Below are 26,641 nucleotides of genomic sequence, written 5' to 3' on the forward strand. Positions count from 1 at the left end.
AGCTCGGCTGTTCTCTGCTCCTCTCAACGGCAAGTCGCAGCCAGCCCAGCCTCTGCTTCGACCCGCACCACAGATCCTGGCACGGAGGAGAGGGGACCCCACTGCCCGCCCCAGGCCTGGGAGAGGGGGGTGAAGAGCCCCAGGAGCTGCCGAAGACGCAGAGGTGAGGCTGGGAGGCGGCTGTGGGGGTGGAACTGGCAGGGGGGGCTGAGGGGAGCAGTGGTGCAAGTAAAATTATTTTCTTCCTCTCCCCACCCCACGTTGCCTGGGGCGGGGGAGCTGGGAGCGGTACGGCAGCCTTGCCTGGCCGGGCAGGGGGCGGGGCCGGGGGTTCTGCTCCTTTCCCCGCTGGGAGGGGCAGCAGCGCGCGGGGAAAGGAGCCGAGCGGCGGCAGCTCCCCCCCCCCCGTTCTCGCGGGGGGCGGAGCGGTGTCTCTCCGGTGCGGGCTGGTGCAGCCTGACCGGTGTAGCGGCACAAACAGCTCCTGCTCCTGCTCCGGGGGTAGAATCGAGGGGTCAGATCTGGGGGCAGCACTGCGGGGGGGGGGATTGATTTGAGGGTTGGGGCCGGGCAGAGGAGGGGGTGGGAAATCACCTTTGTCGGTAAAGGGGGGGGGAGCTATTTGTCTCACACACCCCGGGCCCGGCAGGGGGAGTTCAGACATCGACACCCCAAAACCCAACATCATCTTGTTTGATTAATCTCCTGCTCTGGGGGGCTTATTGCACGATCCTTGGGAGGCGCGGGGCTGACTCGTTAGTTTTGAGCAGTGCGGGTTACCAATACTGCACCTTTTATAGAAGCCTCCACTTCTCTATTCCCACCAGCTCAGCATTTCAGTGCGGGAAACACCTACCTGCTCACAGCAGCAGCCAGAGCATGTTCCTGAGCTTAGGGAAGTGAAACTGTCCAGGGGAGCCAGCCAGGGCCTCAGGGACCCCTATGGGATGTCACAGGATGAAGCTACTGGTGCCGTTGCTCTGGTGTATTGCGGAGAACCTGTCACTCTGAGTGTGGGCGCAATTTCTGCCCATCTGCATCCCCCTGTGCCGGGAGGGAGCCGATATGTCCGTCCCCTGCCCTCAGTGCAGACCAACTGCGCAACAGAGAAGCCTCAGGCCAGCCAGACAGCTGGCAAATTCTAGGGCAGGGCCAGTGTAACCCATGCCTGCTGGGTGTGGTGCTCTGTCCCTTGTAGTGGCACCTAGACCACTTAGACATTAACGAGTGTGCTACAGTGCTGGCTAAGAGCCCTGTGACTTTTAGCTGCTGTGGTAGAGGCTCAGACTCCAGAGGTCCAAGGTTGGATCCTGTCCAGGGCCGGCTCCAGGCACCAGCATAGGAAACCGGTGTTTGGGGCGGCCAATTCAAAGGGGCGGCACTCCGTCCGGTATCGGGGAGGCATATCCGGGTCTTCGGCGGGATTTCGGTGGCGGGTCCCTCAGTCCCTCTCTTCCTCTTTGAGCTGCCGCCTAAGAGAAAGAGAGGGAGGACCCGCCGAAGAAGTGGCACGATTGAGCTGCTGCCAAAGTGCCGCCGCTCGTTCCTTTTTTTTTTTTTTTTTTGGTTGCTTGGGGCAGCAGAAAAGCTGGAGCCAGGCCTGATCCTGTCCACCCATTGCCAGGGTCTGTGGGTGTTACCCCAGCTCCGCTGTAGTTGGAAGTGAGAAGCCCTTTCTGTTTAAAGGACATTTCTAAGTGCTCTAAACTCGGCATGTATGCTTGGATTGCTTTGAAATTTGATGTGCCTTACAGGGGGCTGGGATAGGGCTGGAGATCCAGAATTGGGGTCATTTGACCATGAGTTTCCTAAGATACTGCCCCCACTGACCTGAAAAAATAAGCACTTTTCTTAAGGTTGACTGATTCTACCCACAGATTTCTGCACACACCTGGGGATCAAATCGTGGCTGTGAGTGGGCCCTAGAGGCTCTCTCTGACAGTCAGCCCCAGCTAGTGTGTGGCAGCCATCACCCCTTAGGAAAAGCTATATTAAAAAACGTTACATTCAATAAAGAGTTAATTTCTCCTGGTAGGCTGGGCTTTTTATGTTGGGGAAATGTAATTGGAGTACAGCAGAAAATTCAGAAGGTGCACATGTTATTAAAGAAAAGAAATGACAGATGTGTCTGCTGACAGTTTTGTATATGTAGATGGGCTATTCTATATGTATCACACGCACACGACATTCTGTCTCCTCTGACGAGTAAAACTCCCCAGCCTGAAAAGAGTTCTTTCCCCTCATTGTTCTGCTTGTTGCTGTGTTGGGGAGCTGGTGGGTATTCCCACTGATTCAGTGTATTGTTTTCCAGAGACATCCCTGCATTGTGCCTGGTGATCAGTAGCCTTTATTTCAGAGGTCCCCAAACTGGGGGCAAGCCCCCGTAGCGGGGCATGGTAGAAAGTCTGGGGGGGAGCATGACAGGGCCTAGGCCAGCCCCCAAGGGGGGCAGGGAGGGAGCACCCCCCAGCCCCACTCTGCTCCCAGCTCTGCTCCAGTCCTGCCCTTAGCCATGTCCCTGTCTCCTGGTCCCATCCCCAGCCAAGATCACTCTATAATTGACTATCCTCATGTTACTTTATAATTTCTCCTTTCAGTTACAGATTGACTCCTGCCTGAGAACAGATACAGGCTGCACTTCGATCTTTAGACCTTGCAGTAATAAAAATACTACCATAAATGCCAGATGAGGAACAAGGTTATTTTTTTTTTTTTATGGGTTTGCTAAGGGAGGTTTTGTTCTGGGATTGAGATGAAAAAAGAGTTGAAAAACAAGAGTCAGTAAAGTTTTGAAGAACAGCAAAAGTGACTCCTCTAGCCTGTTACATTCATCCGACGAGGGATGCCTGGAAAAGAGCCTGGTGGATAATCAGCTGAACATGAGCGCCCTGGAAAAGAAGCCTGCTGCCGCCATGGAAACTTACCTTTCGGTAGGAGTGTGTGTGCATCTTTAAGGACTGAATGACTGTCCTGTTCCTGTTACTTCTCCACGTTTATTTTCTGAATGGGTCAGAGCATCAAGAGAGAGACACTCCTGTTCAGTGGAAATCAAACCAAACCCTTCAATTAAAGCTGTGAGGAGAAGCAGATCGAAATAATTAATTATGCAGGCTCATAAACGGAAATATTTGCTTGCAATGGGAGAGAGGAGATGAGGATTTAAGAGAAGCTGTAAGAACCGATGAAATCATGAAAACGCTGGGAAACTTCTGCCTGGGATCCATCAGATAGGTGAGCTTTGGTTACTTCTTAGTTGTTGTTGTTATTTATTTGTATTGTAGTAGCACTGGGGAACCCCAGTCATGGTCAGGACCCATAGTGCTTGGTGCAGTACCAACCCCGGACAAAACGATTCCTTATTCTTTGGGGTTCAGCATCCCCATTCTCCCTCTGGGGTGTCTGGACCCTGATTGTCATAATACCATCTATTTTTTTCTCTTTTTCAATCCCCCGTTTTTCTCTCCCCCCACCCCAAAACAAAAGCTCAGCAGAAGTAGTTTGCATAAAAACAGATGTTCAAACAGAGTTGAAGTTCTCAGGGGAATAAGCAAAGGTGTGCATTTATTATTATATTATTGTGGACTAAGGTTTTCGGGGAGCTAAGGTGTGGAAATTTCAGTTCTAGGGTCCCCCCCCCCCCCGCTTGGATTGTGTGGACCCCAAGCTGGATGCCTCATTTCTTGTTTCAGTCTTTCAATATTTAATCTCTCATCAGAATTTTCACCAAGGCTGCCTGTGACTTTCTTTCCTTGCCTCACTGCTGCCGGTTTTTTCAGATTCCCCTTCCTTCCCCCCACCCCAAATCTTCTGTGTCTGTTTGATTCTTCCTCTGTTCATAACTCCCCAGATTGTTCAATTTTCATTTGCTCTTCCTATCTGATTTTAGCTCTGTCTGTAAATGGGGGTAAGATTCTACCTCTGTTTATTGTGGGTTGTTTTTCCCCAGGTCTCACCACACCATAACGACTGGAATATCTGGAATTCACAACATATACAGGTGGCAACTCCATCTTTATACAGGTATCCTCCTTATTTTCTTGGGGTGTTGGCCCATTCTCACCTTCAGTATTTATGACCTGATTATACATATCCTCCAGAATGTCACAGGTTTCTTCTAATACCTGCGTTCTGTGAGCTAGGTCCACTATTCTCACTTCTTGCCCAAATGAATACTCGTGCCCCATTGCTTTCTCTCTCCACATGATAATTTCATAACCAGCCTTTTGTAACTGTAAGTCAGGTCAGGTCTCTTGTAAGACTATTCCTCTGACAAAGGAGTACGGAATTGACTTCTCTTGTTTGACTAAGCTGCTCTTTTAATGTTTTACTGGTCTCCTGCTCTTTGGATAAGGCTTGCCTTTTTAAAGAGGGAACACATTAAATTCCATGGATCTGTGTGTGCCCGAAGAACTCCATTACTAGGTTTTCTCACTGCCCCTCCCGCATGGGTTTTAAATGTAGTTTCGCACAAAGGCCTCAAAGGGCGTTTGTGGGTCTGTTACAACAAATGCCTGAATGGATATTTTATTCTGTTCCGTACTTCCTTTAGAAAAATAGTAGAAGGCGTCCCTTCCTTGCTCCTATTAAATATTTCATAGGGATTTTTCTCTGAGCTCAGTTCTTACCACATCACATAGACAGACAAAACAAAAATGACAGAAAATGCAAGCCAGCATACAGGAAGTGTCCCTTTTAGTGTATTATGACTTTTGATTTATTTTCTCTGACCTTTCTTTCCTTTGGTTTTCTGTATTCTTTATGGCCACACTTATTGGACAACTATTCTGTAGCCTTTTATTTTATTTAATGTTAATTTTATTATACCACCATGGGTTTGGCTCTGACGGCTACAGTCTCAGGTTCAAAAGAGTTATCTCTGTTTGATCTAGAACTCATAGGAACACATGAAACCATAGACAAGTAACACATACAATCACAAGTACACATCCAGCTTATAACTTTTAGCCCAGTGGTTTGAGCACTCAGCTGGGCTGACATAGGGCTCCCTCAACCTCAGCTAGTGAAGCTGTTCCACTTCCGATATATAAATAGTCATTGGGCCATAGAAAAATGATTCTGTAGCCCAATGATTAGGGCACCTACCTGGGAGGTGGGAAACCAAATCTGTTCCCCCCCGGTCCAGGGACTCTAAACCTAAATCTGGGATTAATGCATCTAAGGACCTTTGTGGCTGTGGGCCATAGTGCTTCACTAACTCCTGGTTCTACTGCACGGAGCATTGTTAAGGTTCTTTGCTAAGCAACTGTGGGGAGATGCAGTTGATGACAGTGCTATAAAAACATCAGGACATTTGAATCAGGATCTCCATATCCGTGTGTCCAATGAGCTGTTTACGTGCTGCACGAGATTTATTTAGTTATAACATAATCCTTATTGTGCACACTCTGTTTATTTTCGTTTTGTCTTCATCAAGTTACAATGAAAATGAAATTATCGTCTCTCCACCATGGCTCCACAGCAAGTCTCTCTCTGCCTGGTTTCATCATTTTCTTCATTAATTTACCAATTCACAACTTGGAGTCAGGTGGGCAATACCACTCATTCATTGTTTGTTTTTCCCCTCACACACACACACACCCATTACTTATTTCATTGCTTAGCTGTTAAGACGCATATGGGGACAAAATTATACAACAACATTACAAGTATCGGAAAAAGAACATCACTTTAGCCTACTTAATTCTACCACTTGATCAAAGCCTAGGAGAATTCATGTGCCAGATGCCATCCCATTTCCCTTTATGGTTTTCTGAAATCACCAGCCTTTTCTTGAGGGATGCCTAGAACATTCCCTGATTTTTTTTTGATTTTTTTTAATTCATCAGCTGCAGCAAAATTATTACCAAAATTAAAACCAACGCGCACAATTCAAAAAAACAAGAAACATAAATATGCTTTATGCCCATACAACATCTTCACACAACCTGAAGACACTAACAGGTTTAAAAAAAAAAAAAGAATTAGATAAGTTCATGGAGGACAGGTCCATCAATGGCTAGTAGCCAGAGGCTGGGAGTGGGCGGAAGGGCATGGATCACTGGATGATTACCTGTTCTGTTCATTCCCTCTGGGGCACCTGTCATTGGCCGCTGTCGGAAGACAGGATGCTGGGCTAGATGGACCATTGGTTTGACCCGGTATGGCCAGTCTTATGTTGTTATGTTAATTCTGCTCTGTTGCCCCTGCACCCGGGATGCCAGTATATGAAATTGTGTCATAGCTCTGTAATGGTACTTGGGTGAGAATTTGGTGCTGAGTTATTCTGAACACACAAAATAGCAATGCTTGTCAAAGAAGACTAAGGTGTACTGATTGAAAAGTTCCTCTTGTTTTCTCTCTGGTTTGAGAAAATTTGCTAGAGGAGGATTAGATGCTGTGACGTGTCTGCAGCCACCTGCAGAGGGCAGAGAAAATTCTATATGTTCAGATTGGATGAGTAATCTAGGGCATTGATTTTCTAGACAAATGCAATGGCAAATCTTCCGTTTTTCACCTCTTAAAAATATATACATGACTTAAAAATATATAAATTTCTGCTAGAAAGAATGACCAGCTTTTCTTTAACCTGTACTGCATATTTTCCCTGCAAGTACAGAAACTGCAAAGACAGAATCAAAATCATTCCAGCACAGAACAATTGGAATTAGAGCGATGAGAGTACCTAGGTCCCCCGACGGAACAATGAAATTCCATCATAAGGAAATATTTGCTAAACCGTCTCTCAGAGCCTCTCTTTGCCCATTTGGAAAATGAGGACAGTAATACTTACCTAGCTGACAATTCATTCGTGCTCCTCTGGAGTACAGATACCATAACCTGGGGGGGAAATCTAAGTAGATGGACACCCGCCTCCTCCACATCATCTGCTGCTGTCTCATGAGTGGAGCTACCAAATAAGTTGAGGACTGTCCGCAGTGTGTTCACCACCACTTCCCGAGGGCCAGCTGAGTTTGCTGAGTCTGCTCGGTGCTGTCAAGTGACTGCAAACCACACTTGGCTCACATTGCAGAGGCAAAAACAAACTAACAGCATTTTAATATTTTGGTTTCAACCGGGGTGAAAGTAAACTTAAAGGACTTACCAGTACGTTGGAGTTCTGAGCAGGGGGCAGGGCCTCAACCGGAAGGGGTGTGGCCTTGACTGGAAGAGGCAGGGGCTCCGGCTGCGGTAGTGGCAGCTGGGAGCCCTGGGCCCTTTAAATCACCGCCAAAGCTACCAGCTGCGGAGGCTGCTGGGAGCCCCGGGCCCTTTAAATTCCCAAAGGAGCCCTGAGGGCACCTGGCTGCCGCCAGTACCCTGGGGCTCCGGCAGCGGTGCTCAGGCAGCCTTTTAAAGGGCCTGGGGCTCCAGCCACTGCTACTGCTCTGGGCCCTTTAAATCGCCACCCGAGCCCTACTGACGGAGTCCTGGGGTAGCAGCGGTGGGGCTCCGGCAGTGATTTAAAGGGCCAGGGGCTCCCAGCCACCGCTACCGCAGCGGAGCCCCCAGCACTTTAAATTGCCAACGACTCGCTATTGGCCACCTCCACTACCCGGGGGCTCCAGTAGCAGGGCTCTTGTGGCAATTTAAAGGGCCCATACAGGCTTACTTTCACCTCTGGTTTCAACGCTTGAAACCCAGTGGTTCATTGGGTGGATCCTCCCTCCTATTTTTTTTCTCCGTCTCTGCAGAAAAGGCATTATACAACTGGTTGAGATTTTAAAGACAGGTCATTGTGGGGGAGATGAAACTATGAAACCTCTTGAGAAAACGGGCACCAATTGGCACCAAGCCCTAAAGAGACATGGCCATTTCCAAGTTGACTATGTACAGTAGAAGCTCAGAGTTGTGAACCCCTGGGGAACGGAGGTTGTTCGTAACTCTGAACAAAACGTTATGGTGGTTCTTTCAAAAGTTTACAGCTGAACATTGACTTAACACAGCTTTGAAACTTTACTATGCAGAAGAAAAATGGTGCTTTTAAGCATCTTAATTTAAATGAAACAAATACAGAAGCAGTTTCTGTACCTTGTCAGATATTTTTTTTATAAATTTTCCCCTTACTTTTGTAGTAGTTTACATTTAACACAGCACTGTACTGTATTTGCTGCTGCTTCTTTTTTTTGGGGGGGGGGGGGGGGCGTGTCTCTGCTGCCTGATTGCATACTTCTGGTTCCAAAAGAGGTGTGTGGTTGACAGGTCAGTTTGTAACTCTGGTGTTCATAACTCTGAGGTTCTACTATATGTAGATTTCAGAAAGGATTGAAAATTCAGCTTGAATCAGAAACCAAGTGGCTTCATAATAATATGAGGCCAGCTCTGATCAAATGTAACCATTTATATTTTTTATCGATCACCTTAAGAACATAAGAACGGCCATAATGGGTCAAAGCAAAGGTCCATCTAGCCCAATATCCTGTCTTCCAACAGTGGCCAATGCCAAATGCCCCAGAGGGAATGAAGAGTGCAGGTAATCACCAAGTGATCCATCCTCTGCCTCCCACTCCCAGCCTCTGGCAAACAGAGGTTAGGGACACCATCCCTGCCCATCTTGGCTAATAGCCATTGATGGACCTGTCCTCAATGAATTTATCTAGTTCTTTTTTGAACCCTGTTATAGTCTTGGCCTTCACAACATCCTCTGGCAAAGAGTTCCACAGGTTGACTGCGTTGTGTGAAGAAATACTTCCTTTTATTTCTTTTAAACCTGCTGCATATTATCTTCATTTGATGACCCTAGTTTTTGTGTTATGGGAAGGACTAAAGAACGCTTCCTTATTTACTTTCTCCACACTAGTCATGATTTTATAGACTCATATGCCCCCTTAGTTGTCCCTTTTCCAAGCTGAAAAGTCCCAGTCATATTAATCTCTCCTCATATGGTAGCTGTTCCATACCCCTAATCATTTGTATTACCCTTTTCTGTATCTTTTCCAGTTTCAATATAACTTTTTTTGAGATGGGGCGTCCACATCTGCACGCAGTATTCAAGATGTGGGCATGTCATGGATTTATATAGAGGGAATATGATATTTTTCCTTGTGTCATGGTACTTTTCACAGCCCAGTTCACTGTCATCGGACCGAATCAACCTGTCACCGCTATTGTGGGTGAGGACATTGTGTTATCCTGTCACTTGTCTCCCCCGATGAGTGCTGAGAACATGGAGGTGAGATGGTTCCGGTCCCATTACTCTTTCCTTGTGCATCGCTATCGTGATGGAAAGGATCAGACTGAAAATCAGATGCCGGAATATACAGGAAGGACAGAGTTTCTGAAAGACGGCATCAGAAATGGAAGTGTCGCCTTGAGGTTACATAATATCAGACCCACAGATGAGGGACGATACGTGTGCTATTTTGAGTCAACTTCCTTTTATAAAGATGCCCATATGGAACTGAAGGTGGCAGGTCAGTAGCTTGTGCTTGTATTTCCTTTGGCAATAGCATTTGATTGTTCTTTTTTCTCATTTGCAGCTCAGTACTAAATAAGCTGGAAGCTTTTGGCATGTGTGTTTCTAAATTTAAGGTGTTTTTTCTACTCATTTTGGTTCACCTAAGAGAGGAAGAGGTACATCCTCCTGGGTGGCTAGCCATGAGATAGTTGCTATATCTTGAGAACCCAGGGACAGCAAAGGAGCCAGCATGAGCCTCATACCACAAGGCCCAGTTCCTTCAAAGACTTCTGGTCAATCAGCATTGTTTTAGCCTTTCACTTATTCAGCCAGACCCAGTTTTCTCTCAGTGTCCCAAATGCTGTCGGAAACTGAGACAGCAAAGAGACAACCGAATAATCATTCACTGAAAAGGAGGTGTGCAGGTGAATGTAAAAAGCAAAGCAATGGTGCATCTCTTAATCTAAATATCTCATATCACAGTCAAGTCCTCTGCTTTTATGTACACACTGAGGGCCTGATCTAAAGCCCATAGAAATCAACTGGAGGTTTTCCAATGTCTTTGAAGCTGGGTGTAATATCTTCAGTAGGCTTTGGCTCATGCCTTGAGTCAGGCGAGGTGAAAAGAGTTTAATCGTCTAGGTCAGTGGTTCTCACCCAGGGGCCCAGGGCTCCCTGGGGGGGATGTGAGCAGGATTCAGGGGGACCACCAAACAGGGCTGGCATTAGATTTGCTGGGGCCCAGGGCAGAAAGCTGAAGTCCCACTGCATGAGCCTGAAGCTAAAGCCTGAGGAACTGAGTGTCGCGGGGCCCCATGTGGAGTGGGACCCCGGGTAATTGCCCTGCTTGCTACCCCCTAACGCTGGCCCTGGCTTTTATATGGAGAAAAACAGTTGGTGTGGCAGAGGTGGGCCTTGGAGGTTTTTATAGCATGTTGGGGTGGGGAGGGGGCTCAGAGAGAAAAAGGTTGAGAACCCCCAGCATAGGTTGCTTTCATTAGGCAGGAAGAAAATGATTGAACTACACTATAGGAACCAGGTTACCCATGAGAAGCAGCAGAGATGAGCCGTGGTCCGTGATCATAAAGGCCACTGAGAGATCTATTGAAATCTGCAGGACACCTTCCTGAATACGTCATTAAAAGATTTTCAGCTGCAGATACCAACACTTTTTCCATCACCTGTCTCACACTCAGCTGCTACAGATCTCAGGAAATTGTGAAATCGCGATGTGACGGTAGATGTCTCCTCAGTACTTTCTCAGCAATTTACCTTCTAAAATGGATTTGAAAATGGGCATTGATGGATAAGATTGCGACTATCCTAAGACTCCCATTATGAAGAGAGGTCTAATTTCTTTGTGGAAGAGGGACTGGCATCAGAGACGACGCGTGGGGGGTGGGGCATGTGGGGTCGCTGCTTGGCTTGTACTGAGCATGCTTACATAGACTGAGCATGCTTAGTGACACTGCTGAAGCCGGCTGCCCTCACTCTGCCCTCCCCCTATTGGCAGGCACAGGTCGTCTCTGCCTGGCACCCTACTCTTTCGAAAGAGTGGCCATCAATACGTGTCCTAATGGCTCCTATTAGTTTGGCACCGTCCAAGAGCCAGTGTTTGTACACTGCTCTCTCAGCACATCCTGAGCATCTGTCAGCAACAGTGGATGAAACTAAGGGTCTGTCTGCATTGCAGCCAGGGGCGTGAATAGTAGCTCATGTAGATATGCCCACGGTAACCGTCCTGTAGCTAGCGCGCAAAAACTAGAAGTGAGAACACCAGGGCCCAGGCTTCAGAGCAGCTTTCACCACCCTGGGAACATACCCGCTGGAGCAGCTGGCAGTGGAGCCCATGTTGTGGCATCCTCGCTTTTACTTTTAGCGAGCCAGCTAGAGCACCGTTAGTGCTGATCCATCTACCTGAGCTGCCATGCACACCCAGAACTTCAGTGCAGAGATGGCAGCGGCTGTCTTCTCCTGTTCTAATGCTGTCCCCCTAAGCCAGACAGGTGCCTTTTTATGGCTAACTTGACTTATGCACTTTATGCCATGTGGCACAGAGGGCCTTCACCGCTGCCTTGCATCTTTGTTGGTTTCTTGCTTCAATCTTAGCTTTTTCCCAAGTCACTTTGGTGGCTTTCGATTCTGCCTCTGTTGTGCATTGCCAAGCATTTGTTGTGCTGAAGGTTTAAATACTTACTCCTTATGCTGAATAATGATATAAGTTCTAATGTTAAAGAGACAAGTTGGGCCAGGTAACATCTCTTACTCGATCAACTTCTGTTGGGGAGAGAGCCAATCTTTCTAGTTTACACAGAGCTCTTCTTCAGATCTGGGAACCTAACTCCGAGTGTTCCATCTTGTATTTACGTGTGACACTCTGGGTTAGTTTCCCAGACCTTGAAGAAGAGCTCTGTGTAAGCTCAAAAGCTTGTCTCTCTCCACAGTGGAAGTTGGTGCAATAAAAGTATTACTTCGCCCGCCTTGTCTCTCTAATATCCTGCGACCGACATGGCTACAACACCATGGCACAATGTAAAATTGAAACAATTTTATTCCACTCTTCTTCAGCTCTCGGTGCTGCTCCTCTCATCTCTGTTGAGGGTTATCAGGATGGAGGGATCCGAGTGGTGTGCCGATCGGCCGGGTGGTACCCAGAGCCCGAGGTTTTCTGGAGAGGTCTCACTGGACAACATGTACCGTTGCTGTCTGAAAGAAAATTCCAAGGGGCTAATGGCCTGTTTGAAACAGAAACTTCTATAATTATAACAGAAACCTCAAACCAGAACATCTCCTGTTCCATTAGGAGCACTCTCCTCAAACAAGAAAAGGAATCAAGAATTTATGTAGCAGGTCAGTTACCATCCAAGCCACAATGTGACCATCAATAGGCACGCACCCGCAATTTGGTAACAATGTTAAAATATGTCTTCCAATGAAAACTACCTTAGAAACAGCCACTAAGTATTATCATGTATGCAAATGAATAGTGATTGAATGGCACATAAATAACCAAACAGAGGATGTTGTGAAGGCCAAGACAGTAACAGGGTTCAAAAAAGAACTCGATAAGTTCATGGAGGATAGGTCCATCAATGATAGGCCAGGAAGGACAGGGATGGTGTCCCTAGCCTCTGTTTGCCAGAAGCTGGGAATGGGCACAAGGGATGGATCATTTGATGATCACTTGTTCTGTTCATTCCCGCTGGGGCGCCTGGCATTGGCCACTGTCGGAAGACAGGATACTGGGCTAGATGGACCATTGGTCTGACCCAGTGTGGCTGTTCTTATTGTGCCTAATTCCTTCCCACGCTATTGTCTCCCCACAGCTGAACAGTAGCAGATTTCACGGCCTCACAGGTTTGCTGCCCATTGGAGGAGAGATCACCCAGACTCTGCCTTGGTGATATTCTTACTGCAGCATGTTTTATTTATGCTACATACCTCAGTCCTTGAAGTGAGATGGTCACAAACAGCATGCAGGTGAAACCCTCTGTCAGAAATTTCAGCTCAGACACCACTGTCTTGTTCCCTGGGAGCAGTTCTGCTCCAATAATTCACTTTCCTTAGAGAGATTAAGGCAGAGGGCGAACTTTCTGGCTCTTTGCCACAGCTCCCCGCCGAAGAAACTACAGCACAAAGCTAATGACTGAAGGAACGAAATGGACACTGTCTAGAATCAAGCACGTGGGTTTATTACGCACAGCGCTGGCGGAGTGTCACTTTGCTTATCAGGCTCAGGGATACTGCCAAACAATTGATTACAATGGATTATATAGGTTTTTCATGGGCGGAGGGAAGTGACAAGGTGGGTGGTCCCGAGCCCCTGGATAGGTCTAGCAGCAAGACAAGATAAGCACAGTAGCCAGTAGTCTAAAGATTACATAATGTCTCCTCCCATGGTTTCAGGTTAACAAGTAACATACAATTAGTACACAGGTGTTTTTCTTTAAACAATGTATAAAGTGTATTAGTATAAAATATATATGTTGAATTCTGATTTGGGGTCCATAGGAATGAAGTAGCCCTTCTGATTGTCCAACAGGTACATACGTGGAGGTTAAAGCAAAAAGACATTGAAAAGTACATGGCAGTAGAAATTGTCTTTCATGTTGCTCATTTGTGTTTCTAAAGGCAGACACTGGTATCTGGGAGGGAGAAGGGAGGGAGGTCATATCTCACACTGACATACTTGATCCTCTTCCATGAACTCAAGGTTGGTGTGTGGGGAGAGCATGGCAACCTCCTTTTGCAGAGGAGTATACACAGACCCAGACACAGGGCCCCTTTCAATCCTTTGGTCTGTTTGCAGCTTCAGATAAGAGTGCCAATTACTGCTCCCCATCTGGCGTTTTGCTGACCATTCCTATTTTAGTAAAAGGCAAGGTTGTCTCTTCTTTGTTCTGCTTCTCTTAACTAATATTGTTCACTGTTTTCTGGGCCTGTAAAAAGAGCTGACATAGCCTGTATCAGGTTTTTACATAAACAGCACATCTATTTTCGCCCTTCAATGACATTAAAGCACGTCTTGAAAGACTGAACAGGGCTCGCAATCCAAGGAGAAGAGCTTGTAAGACTATATTAACTGTGCATTCAGGTGCCTTCAAGTTTGATTAATGCAAACAGCCTACACAGATTATGTGGCGTGGATTCACTAAGAGTGGGGATGTGTCTGGAAGGTGCGGGCCACTGACACGCACTGATTCTGGCAGGTAGAGCAGCATTTCCAGTCTGTACAGCAGTAGGTGAGGCAGACTGGCTTTTTGGCAAAATGGAGACGTAGCAGAGTGAACACTCACCGCCACAGCGCCTCCTGCTGGGTACCTCGGGAATTAGCTCAATTCCAGCTCTCGGCGCACCCTCTGCTGGCCGGTGTCTCGCCTGCCGCAGGCCCCATGTCCCTCCCGGACCCCAGTGCCTCTTACCTTGGGGTGCCGCCCCACACTCTGGGTCTGCCTCCTAGGGGAACCCCTTCCCCCTATTCCCACCTTGTCTCAGTGGCTACTGCCAGTCATCATCTAGCCCCCTTTCTCTGGGGCACACTGCAGTCTGTAATGGCCACTCATCATCGGCAAGGGGGTTGGACCAGCTGCCTCTGCCTATCCCCAGGCTGCACCTTTGCAGCCCCAGTACCTGCTTAGGCCTTTACCAAGGCCTCAACCTGGGGAGTTGCCAGGCTGGAGCTCCCCAGCTCCTCTTGCCCTTCCCCAGCACTGCTCTGTTTCTGGTACCCTGTGCTCCCAGGCAGCCAGGTCCTTCCTACTCCAAGGCTGGAGTCAGACTCCTCCGGCTCCTGCCCCCCAGCCCTCTTATCAGGGCCAGCTGGACCTGATTGAGCTGGCCACGCCTGTGGTCAGCTACTCCCTCAGCTGCTCTCACTCCTTATCCCAACCACAGGGCTGCTTTTAACCCCTGTTCTGCTGGAGTGGGGCAGCCGCTCCACTACAGGACGATGTGGAGTGGTGTGGTTTCCCATCTCCGTGTACAGAATAAAACCAGTTTAACTGGTCAGAATAACTGTTCATTGCCAATTTAAACCTTCCAAGGGAATTGAATCATTCATGAACTGTCCTGATGTCTAGGAATGTATTTGTTATTCTTAACTATTTGCTGGATATTTGGGGTGAAACTGACTGGCAGCCCTCAATCCACAGTCACGGTCCCTAGTGTATGATGATAATGTTGCTGTCTATTTCCCACACCTGTTCTCCAGCATCTAAAGTTACATTTTAAAAAACACCACTCTAACATTTATGGTTATGAATTAATCCTTCAAAATGTGATTTCAGTGTAATCAATGCATTGATGCCTGCCTGTGACTGAAGAGAGCCTAAAACAATAGCTCCGAGAGGTGTGAACTGCCCTTGTTTATTTCAGTGGGAAAGCCCTGCCGAAGTCTAATAAGCATACTTTGATGAGCAGATTTCTCTAGAACAGGGATCCTTTCCAGTGTACCTTCAAATGAACAAATAAAACTAAGGAACTCTCTCCACCGGAATGTTTTTAAAGTAATGTTAAGGTTGTAAAGTTCTTTATCTGCCAATGAAAAGCACTATATTAGGTCAAGTTTATTTATTATTATCCCTCGGTATTACATCACGGGGAATTTTTTTTTTAAACTAAGATCCTTCACATCATAGAAAATCTTTAAGCATCGAAAGAGGAAAGCTTTAATTTATCCCCACGAGTGTCCAGTAAATCATGACCATGAACCAACTCCGTAGGTTTTGTTAAACCCACCGCAGAATTCCTGTCATTTAGATGCTCAAATGCCCTAATTCTCCTTTCACTTTCTGTAGAATTCTCCCAGCACCAAAGTGTGCTGTCTTCCGGAGGTCGACACCAATCATGATATAGTGAACTCCTAACGTATTCTTAAGCTACTCATTCATATCATTAGGGATTCCTCCAAGTGCTCCAGTAATCACTGGGATTGATTATGTTCTAGTTTTCCATAATCATTCATGGCAAATTATGAAGAACTCTATGTTCTCTTATTTCTTTTTTTTTATAGTTCTGTCGGCTGGTATGTCTTCTTTGTCTTCTTTTCTACAACAGCTATATCAAACCTGTTTGCCTGCACGGTTTGGTCTGTGACAATTGCCAGATCCCATTAAATCTTAGCCTCTTCATTTTCTAGAACATTTTTAATTTGGTGATCATAACACTGCATGGTTCATTTGAATATATATTTGCCACAGAGGCTCCAATGCAGATGCTTGGCAACCTCATTGTGTCTATTCATATATTCTCTCCCAGCCAGGATCCTGCAGGTCCTCGGCACATGCTCCACCATCTTTCTTTTCAGAACACATTCTGCATCTTGGCGAGCAGTTCTGTTTAGTCTATTATGTTTCAAATGTAATTAGGCCTTAAGGACTCCTTTTGGGCACCCATAATGCGGCTGTCTCTCTTTTGAAGATAACCATCTACAAGCCATTAATTTGTTAATCTTCTATCACTAATGGGTTTGATCTCTCTCCAGGTATTGTTTTCTGTGTACATATTTTGGGTCTTTCTCTGGTGATTTGGTTTCTCCGTTCTCTTATGCTTTCTTGGACTGGCATACGCGTTCAGCCATCACTTGTTGTTGTGACCAGATGGGCTTTTACTCTAGCTGACGCCTCATATATTTTGATGTTGTATTTTTCATTGTCCGTTACTTCCTACACACACACACACACACAGAGACTTTTCCTCCGTTACATCATTGGATGTAAATCCTCTCCATATCTTGATTAACATTCATTAATCTATGTATTACTAGGAGGTTTTTTTTCTTGTTTCCAGATTTTTTTCTTCTCTGATCAATTCCAGTTGATCACTCCAGCCGTGTGCCATACTTACAGTATCACCCATACATTGATGGCTCAGACCAAATTCTTCGTTGTCTTTAGAGTAGTTTGTATTTGTCTGTAATATTTTTTCCTCACGTCTTCTGTGATTTCCTTATGTTGTACCTCTGACAGTTCCCTGATCCTGAGAGATTTGTCGGGGCCAGGGTGAGTGAAATCCTGGATAGTGCCTTTGTTGACTTGTACGCCATCAGACTGAACCAGTTTCCCCTCTTTACAGCTGCCGATACACATTTAGCTGATCCAAACCATAGCTTTATGTCTTCACTAAACTGTTCTAAGCATCTCATCGATCTCTGTATCTCCCTTTGTGACTGTCCATACACTTTCAGATCATCCCTGTGTAGCAGATAGTTAACTGGTGGTGGCTCTTTCCTGATATGACAACTGCAATTTGTCTCCTGGGGCGTCCTTGTGAGTTGCAGCACTGCTACTTCAAACAGCTTTGATGCTGTGGAATCCTCTTGAAAGATTTGGACCTCATCAATGAGATTCCCTTCCAGGCAGAGTTGAGGGTCCCAGTTAACCATTCATTGCTGCAGAAAGAATATAATCGTGGGAGGAACCTTGCACATTTTCAGTATCTCAGTGATCCACTAATGTCACATTCTGTCATACGCTTTTTTGTAGACTAGTGTAGCCCATAAGAGCTTGTCTGCCTTCATTATTTTCTGCTGTAACGCAAGGAACCTACACGCCTGGATCCTGTAAGTCAGTAGTTTAAGCAAGTTAGCATAAATACAGTCAAATATAGTAGGCCTTAGAGCTTTGGTATAGCTAAATGGCCAGTTACCCATAGATTCTGGGGAACTAGGAATAGCTCCCTCAATAGCAGGAGTTGAAATCTAACATTAAACAGCAACTGCAGGAACAAGGAAGTGATCACTGCAAACTCGCCTGGGTAAGAAGTGATGGATATGATAATGAGATAAATGGCAATATGTATGAATATGCTGACCTACAGGATAAGTGCACCCCGATATTATGAGGGTGAGGAAGTTAGATTTGGGTATGGAAGGCTGAGCATTCACAGGAATAATCATGATGGTGCTCCGGCCCTATAATAGGGCAAACCACCATATGCAGGCTGTTAGCTTTCCATCATTGGACCTTTCAGCTCTATAGTTATCTACTATCAACCTTGGGCATTGAGGAACCTGGACCATCGGACTCATTCAGCATACTAGAGGCAGGGCTGGTCTTTAATCTCTTACCACCGGGTCCTCAAGGAAGGGTGTGGGTAGGCAAATCAAAGAGCTCATGCAAAGAATGATACCACAGATATCCCCAATGCCATGTTATTCATAATTTTTTATGTGGCTTGGAGCTTTACTGGCTTTCTTATTGATTTTAATAAAAATCTCTAAAGCTTTGCTTTGCCCACAGTGTGTGAGTCTTCACCCTACACCTCGAGGTTCCCTACAAGATATTGAACTCGTTAGTTTGAGTTCAGTGTAGCCTGATTCTGGGACAAGAATCCTCTTGCCCTCAGTCTATTAATCAGATCAACTGGCAACCAATACAAGTATTATTAACCATTAAAAAGATCAAGGAACGCTAATCATACCTCTCTAGCTTTTTCTTTTTTCTGTTTTGCATCCTTTGTGACCCTTCTGTTCAGCCTCAGGTGGTTTTGCATCCCTTTCATGTTTGCTGTGCAGTTTTCTTGCTCGGGATGCAGCATTCCACTGCAAATCTGCACTATCCAAATCTTCTTTGCCAGAAGTGCCATTATAGACGTTTCTATGCTGTTGGTAAACATGCGGTTAGCCTGTAACTCTGAGGATCACTGCAGCTTTCTTTCTTTCTTTCTTTCTTTCTTTCTTCTTCACCATCCACCTTGGGCATGTGTTGTTCAAACATTTGTGAATTTTTTCCAGTAGGCAGTCAGAGAGAGTGGTTTGTATTTCATCCACAATCCATGCACCCCATTTAATCCTCATGCTTTCTAATTTTTCATTCCTCTCAGTGTCTCATCTATTTCTTTCTTTGATATTTCTGTGTATTCCTCAATCGTGTTTATTTTCCTCACATTTTCCCACTTTTTATGTTACATTGTTATAAATGTCTTATGTTGTTAGTATTAGTAGTAGTAATTTGAGAATGTTACCTTTTAAGAACTCTAAAGTTCTGGGGGGAAAATTAGAAGCCAAGAAATTCATAGTTAAGATTAAATTACAGGAAACCCACATTTTTTGAAAACTGGACATTCGCAGGTAATATAAGTCTTTTTAAGTCTAATGGTTTTTTTTAATAAAGGTAGTATATTCTCAAACCATTGATATGTGTCTGGATTCTTCTCTTTAGCAAAGTTTTCTGTGTGGGTTATTTTTATCTTATGGGTTGTTTGTCAAAAACTGTTCCCTTCAACTATAATTATTATATGTGATATCACTGCATTGAACAATATCTCAGCAGTGAATCAAGCCAAGCCAACTTACTCACTGATACCGTATATCACAGTTGAAATGATCTTGGTTAGAACCATTTTTAAGTCAGTTTCTGATCACTTTTATAGTTTAAACAGGGCCATTTCTGATTCCTCGTCTCACCCAAATTCTGCTGTAAATGTATATATTTGTAATAAAAACCATTTGACCTTTGTCCTTGCTTCCAAAGTAATGCCAATTCAAATTTTTTTTCCAGAACTTTTTTTCCCGAAGAAATCTCCCTGGATCGCCATTCTATGCACGATCCTGCTTATTCAGTTATTTTTTATTGGCCTCTTAATTTATCGCTTGAAAACAAAAGGTAATACATTAAATAAAGGAAGTAAACTATAAAGAGACGTTCTCTTAATAAATAAACAAACATATGTTTTAATGTTATACAGTGATGGCAATGACTCCATAGTTAAGGTTGTTACTTTATTTTCAAATTATTGCAAAGTCTGTTTTTGTTCCCCTCTCTAAAATCCCAAAACAGTGATATCAGCACAAAAAAATTATAGCCCTAGAGCCATGGGTGATTTTTGTTTTGCAAAATTGGAAGTGATTTGAACAAAGGGTTCCAATTTACAGCATCCTAAATATGGGAATGTTCATCCAAGCTCCATTTTTTTTCTTTTACCATTTCTTAAGAACAAAACAAAGGAGAAACTTAAAACTTAGTGTATTGGACTTTGCAGCTGAGATCTAGTGTGCAGAACCAAAATACAGTAATATAAAGTGGAAATATGCAACATGGATAAGGCCCAAATTGTCATGTCATCACTGATTTGAATTGCCTCTGTTTTTGTGTAATGAATCCAAGGGTAGGTCCTGACTTCAGAATTAGCCCTGGCTTTCACTCAGATGTTGCTCCTAGCCCCATCTTCCATTCACACACACAGCCCTCTGGCCTGAGTTCAGTGGTCCTTTCCACCCAGGCTAGCTCACACAGCTGGGGCTGTGCTTTCACTCAGGCTGGTATTCCAGTGAGGGCTCAGGGTAAATCACTAGAATTCTGATGGTCCCCCAGTTCCTTCCCACAATTCCCCCGGGTGCCCAGAAGGACAGACAAGTTCTCCCAAAAATCACTGGAAAATAATCGTAGAATGGCTCAGCTTAGCATAGCCAAAAAACCCTGGGATATGTCCCCAGAAGCCCTAGTATTGCACAATGGTGAATGCAACAGTAGTGAAGACCCAGTAACTTTCTGAGTATGTGTTTGCAGAGCGGCCACAGACCTGGGCTAGGCTAACGTAGATGCTCAGACCCAAGTGCCAATCATTCAAGTTTTCTCTGCAATGAAGACACACCCTGAGACTCTTGGAGCCTGGTTTTAAGATCTGAGGAATCCCAATTCCAGTTGAAGTCAAAGGTTACTGTAGATGCTGAGCTCTTCTGAAAATCAGGCACAGGGTGTGTCATGCTGGGCATGTTAAAACTCAGGAACCCAAACAATGACCATTTTCACTGTGCACCGGTTTTGTGGGTCCTGGAGCCAAGAGATCTGGGACCCCATTCTGGGTCTGCCCCACCTTTTGCACATGCCTATTTGCATTCAGAGCAGAGTCACTTTATCTTGCATGTAGTGAACGCACAGACACCTTGTTTGGCCACTCTGCCAGCGTACTCCAGTGCAGTCCCTGGGGGAGGTTTGAAGAGTCATGGGTAAATTTTAATTATAAAGGGCATAGTCTTTTTACTGTGTATCCCTGGGGAAAATAAATGTAATAATAATAGTGTATTTATTTCTGCTTATTTTTTTAGAGATGAAGGCTGCAGAATATAGTAAGTGTTATTCCCTCTCCTTTCACAGTCTTTTGCACAAAGCTGTATCCTTGTTTTGGGGGGGTAGGATGGAGTTGCTTGTTTTGGGGGTTTTTTTTTATTTCATTTGGTTTTTAATTTAATTTTTAAAAGGTGTTGCGGGGTGGGTTAATATTAAATATGTGGAGTTTCACATTGAAAGGAAATTTAAAAAAAAAACACGTTATATGTGACTAAAACCAGGAAGGTTGAATAGAAATGACCCATTAGCCTTAATCTTGGTACTGACAATCTAATATAATAAAGGCATGAGATTTAACATATACAACAAAGGGAAAATCTAAGGGCCTGATTCAGGAAAGTTTTATGCAAGTATTTAAGTGTCTCCTTATTTAGGGCAGCCCTTAAGCACATGCTTAATTTTTAGGCATTCCCCCCCCCTCACCCCCATTGAAGGCAATTGGCAGGTAAGCGCATGTCAAAATTTTGCATGTGCCTAAACCTTTACTTTCTAGTAAGGACACGAGGCACTGAAGGTGGAAAGTTTATATTTCTAGAAATCAAAGATACAATAAATGCTTAGAGCCTGTTATCAAAATAGTAATATTAGTAACTTTATTTCCTGTTGTTTCAAATCTTTGGAAATAATCATAATGGGTTCAAATCTACTCCAACTGGGTTGGATACAAAGCCAGGGTCTTTCCCTTCTCTGGTGAAATTTGGAATTGGGTCCATAAGATACAATTGAGGATTTGCCATGGACATCAGTGAGCGAAGCGTTAGACCTTTAATGAAAGGTGTTATTTGTTTTTGTTTGTTTTAAAGATACACTAAAGTTATCTCTAGGTTAATTATGATAATAATATAGAAATATTAATTATTGGAAATTTCTGTAAACTCGCTATTAAATGTGTAGCCTTTGAAAGAGAACTGCTCATGTACTGTATATATATTTCTGACATTATTTCATGGTAACTTTTTACTAGAACTTATAACTAAAGATGTTTGGAAAATGTACTGACATTTGCTCTTTGAAAATTAGTTGTCAAAATGTTTAAAAATAATAATAATGGAACCAAAAAGCTTTAAAAAATGAAAATTGTCATTTCAAAATGACATTTTAGCACAAAGTAAGGTTTTATTGGTTTAAATGGAAAAATTATCTGAAAATTGATATTTTAATTTGAAATGAAACAAAAATTGTCTCATTTCTAAATGTTGATTTACATTTTTTTTTGACATTTCCCCACAGAAAAAGAGAGGGTTTTTCCCCATAAGAATCATCATTTTTCCTCCAAAAATTACCATTTCAATTAAATATTTTTTGCAGGGAAAGTCTTCAAACACATTTTTGACCAGATTTACTTATAACTGTTTCCCCCTTTCCACTCCTCACATTTCATTCTGTATAATATTGCTGCCTGCTAATTCAGTGTTCGTTCAGAGGAGTTCTCATTTCTTCTTCTTGATTGCAGGGTGGAGAGACTGCCTTACAGAAGCAGGTAATAAATGTTCATATTTTATCAAAGCCCATCCCCCCCAAGGGTTCCTAACATTCTGTTTGCTTTTTTGACTGCCGCTGTACACTGAGCAGATGTTTTCAGAGTAGGGTTGACCCTTTTGGTTGGACGTATTCCTGGAGATTTCATCACATGACATAATCTTTAAAGATGAAACTTTAATTCCTGGAGACTCCAGGGAAATCCTGGAGGGTTAGCAACCCTATTTCAGAGAACTATCCACAATGACTCCAAGGTATCTATCTTGAGTGTCAACAGGTAATTTAGACCCCAATATTTTGTTGGGATTACGTTTTCCAGTGTGCAGTACTTTGCATCTATCAGCATTGACTTTCATCAGCCATTTTGTTGCAGGCAGTTTCCTGGCTCAGAAATCCCTTGGTCTGTCACACCAGCAAGCTGCGTGCCCAGGGAGTTCTGGCCCAGATCCACAAGCCCAGATTGAAGCACCTAACTCCCAGTCTTAGGCATCACTGTGATCCACAAAACCCCTGCCTGGCTGAATAGAGGTGTCTGAACTAGGGGACTTTCACTGAAAAATGTAGGCACCAACGGCCTAAGTTTCTGTTTCCGGGCAGGCACATCGCTGCCTCCCTCAGGCACCTGGGTGCCTATCTCCCACCCAAACCCCCGTGTGAGTCAGGAGCCAGGGTACACACTGGGGCCCAATCCGGTAGGCGGGCTCAGAGGCCACCGTACTCCGTGTGGCCAGTGCTTAGGGTACTCACCCACAGCGGCTCAGGCTCCATGGGGAGCTCTTATCACAGCCCAGCTCTGGTGGCATGGGGGCAGGACTTTGGGGGAAGAGGAGGAGCAGGATCTGGGGGCCACGGAGAGGGGAGGGGCCACAGGGAGAAGTAGCTTTAGGGGCCTAACTCTCCCCATTCATATAAGAAGCCTAGGCCCCTCACTTAGGATTTTTTTTTTTTTTTTTTTTTTTAAACAGTGATTTTCTAGGTGCCTAAAAGTTCGGTGTTGTAACGCTGAGTGTCCCTTGGTGGAATGGGGGGCTCTGGTCTCTCTGCTTCCTCTCAGGGTCACTCTCACAACTGCGTCTCTGGCTTTCTCCTTGTAATACACACCAAACCCAAACCCCTAGCCCCTGCATCTGCCACAAAGGAAACCCCTCAGACCATGAAACTTAGCTCTGTGCTGCATTTGTAGCCTTCCTTGTTTGCAGATGTTTTTACTACGTAAAGGGGCTTGATTGCTCCTTCCATGGATGGTAACAGAGTGAGCTCAGCACACCCACTGGCTTTAAGGAGGTATATTTTTTTTAAATTCAAGACCGTACACAGAACTACACACCCATTTCAGTGTTCTCATACTTTTCTTTCCCCTGCTCTTACCTGAGGGGATCCAGCAATGATCCCTGTTCTCAGCTTCAAAGAAAGCAGAAGCGTGAACAGTGGCAGATCTATCCTGGTTGGAAAATGGAAGGGAAATATTTTTTTGCAAAAAATATTTTTAAAAAGCTTTCGTTTTGAAGTGTTTAACATTTTTCTATTTTAAGATTTTATGAGGAATTCTTTTCACGTTTTTTATTTTAAAATGGTTAAAATTGATTTGATTTTTTTTTTAATTTATCCAAAACTTGTCTTTTGGCAAATGAAAAGTTTGGATAACATTTGTGATGATTTAAAAATATTAATTAAAATCTGTTCATCATCCAGCCGTCCTTCCTCTCTCATATACAATCAAGAGAAAGGAAAGAAATTGATTCACTCTCCAGCTGGGACAGCTTCTGTCACTGATACAATCAAACCCTCCCGCATGGCTGAATTCTGTCTCTAACACACTGATTCTCTTACTCTCTCCAGAGAGGGTGACCCTGGATCCAAATACAGCAAATCCCTACCTCATCATATCTACGGATGGGAAAAGAGTCAGACTGGAAGGCACAGACCAGGAGCTGCTCGCCAATCATGAGGGATTTAGTTATTCTCCCTGTGTGCTGGCCTCTGAGGGATTCACGTCTGGGAGACATTATTGGGGGGTGGAAGTTGGGAGCAAAGGAGGCTGGGCTGTGGGGGTGGCCAGAGAGTCTGTGAGGAGGAAGGAAGGAGTAGTGATGCTTAATCCTGAGGAGGGAATCTGGGCTGTAGAGCGACAGTGGTGGGGTCAGTTCTGGGCTCTCACTAGCCCTATGACACGCCTGTCCCTAAGTAGGAAACCTGAGAAGATTCGGGTTTCTCTGGACTACGAAGAGGGGCTGGTGGAATTTTTCAATGCTGATAATGTGAAACCGTTCTATGCTTTCCCTTTGGCCTCTTTCACTGGTGAGAAAATCTTCCCTTTCTTCCGGGTTGGGGGTGCAGGAGCCCAGCTCAGACTGTGTCCGTGAGAAAGGGTACATTATTCCACTTGGACTCACTCAAACATGTTCTCATCAACTTAGGAGACCTTTCATTCAGTTTATAAAGATCACTCATAACTCCTCTTTAACTTCATACTAATTTCCTGTAAATAAAGAATTTTTGAAATAATGGATGTATTTTCTGCTCTTCTCCTGTCTACTTTATTTATTATTTCAGCTGCAGTTTTTTTGGGGGGGAGAAGGGTCTGCTTCCCCATTAGGGTCACAGATGCTCTCTTGGCAGTCTGACAAGAGCCTGAGGCCTAGTCTACACTACAGAGTTAGGTTGATGCAAGGTAGCTAACGTCGACCTGACTAGGGAACTAAAATAACTGCCCCGCCACAGCAATTTAATAACTCCACTTCCATGAGAGGTGTAGAGTGAAGGTTGATGTAGTTACATTGACGCAGTGTCAGTGGAGACACTGAGTTACATACATTGACTGTTACTAGCTTTCAGAAGCCAGCTTACAATGCCCCCCATTGACAGTACAATCCATACAAGCACTCCCAGTGAGGACGCACACCGCTGCCACAAGGAGCAAAGTGTAGACATACACAAGCCACGTAATTACTGCGGCAGCTGTATGCCGACGTAAGTTAGGCCTACTTAATTTTGTAGTGTAGACCTGCCCTACGAGGAGTTGTGATCAGTTTCCTTCCGTTTGATGTTATGATGCTTGTGATTTGCATAGCTATATAAGTGCTATGATCATGCTTTCCTGGGGTCACGATTTGATCAAGTTCCTGCAGTCATCCACAGTTAGGAAATATCATCATTTGTGTTTTCTGATTGGCTGACAGAAACTGATGTCAGTGGAAGTTGGATCAACTCTTAAATTTCAAAAAAAGAACAGGAGTACTTGTGGCACCTTAGAGACTAACAAATTTATTAGAGCATAAGCTTTCGTGGGCTACAACCCACTTCTTCGGATGCATATAGAGTGGAACATATATTGAGGAGATTATATATACACACATACAGAGAGCATGAACAGGTGGGAGTTGTCTTACCAGCTCTGAGAGGCCAATTAAGTAAGAGAAAAAAACTTTTGAAGTGATTATCAAGATAGCTCAGTACAGACAGTTGATAAGAAGTGTGAGAATACTTACAAGGGGGGAGAGATTCAATGTTTGTAATGGCTCAGCTATTCCCAGTCCTTGTTCAATCCTGAGTTGATTGTATCTAGTTTGCATATCAATTCCAGCTCAGCAGTCTGTCCTATCTCGGGGCCTCTCCTTTTGTCCCTCCAGACCCACAAACATGATACAGTTCTGCGGTGACCTAGAATCCTACTTTCGACGTCTCCGACCCAAAGAATATTTCCAACATACCTCTGAACAGCATACTAACCCACAGAATCCCCCCTACCAGCACTACAAAAAAAAGGATTCTGCGTGGACTCCTCCGGACGGTCGAAACAACAGACTGGACTTCTACATAGATTGCTTCCGTCAACGTGCAAAGGCTGAAATTGTGGAAAAGCAACATCACTTGCCCCATAACCTCAGCCATGCTGAACACAACGCCATCTACAGCCTCAGAAACAACCCTGACATCATAATAAAAAAGGCTGACAAAGGAGGTGCTGTCGTCATCATGTATAAATTGGAATATGACCAAGAGACTGCTAGACAGCTCTCTAACACCACATTCTACAGGCCATTATCCTCTGATCCCACTGAGGATTACCGAAAGAAACTACACCATCTGCTAAAAAAAACTCCCTGACAAAGCACAGGAACAAATCTGTACAGACACATGCCTAGAACCCCGACCAGGGGTATTCTATTTGCTACCCAAGATCCATAAACCTGGAAATCCT

At 44.6% G+C, this 26,641-nt stretch overlaps 1 protein-coding gene across 1 annotated transcript; it reads left to right on the plus strand.

Annotated features, from left to right (window-relative positions):
* On the plus strand, nucleotides 1-25,216 carry LOC135887970 (butyrophilin subfamily 1 member A1-like). Its single transcript, XM_065415778.1, has 10 exons — nucleotides 1-163; nucleotides 2,598-3,231; nucleotides 3,947-4,020; nucleotides 5,435-5,545; nucleotides 9,063-9,410; nucleotides 11,963-12,244; nucleotides 19,393-19,497; nucleotides 20,940-20,960; nucleotides 22,415-22,441; nucleotides 24,280-25,216. Exons 4-10 carry the CDS (start codon nucleotides 5,440-5,442, stop codon nucleotides 24,801-24,803), a joined length of 1,413 nt encoding a protein of 470 aa, XP_065271850.1. The 5' UTR covers nucleotides 1-163; nucleotides 2,598-3,231; nucleotides 3,947-4,020; nucleotides 5,435-5,439; the 3' UTR covers nucleotides 24,804-25,216.
* Nucleotides 25,217-26,641: the final 1,425 nt, after the last annotated feature.

This window comes from Emys orbicularis, chromosome 13 (assembly GCF_028017835.1).
Source record: "Emys orbicularis isolate rEmyOrb1 chromosome 13, rEmyOrb1.hap1, whole genome shotgun sequence".
In the NCBI taxonomy this organism is placed as follows: Eukaryota; Metazoa; Chordata; order Testudines; family Emydidae; genus Emys; species Emys orbicularis.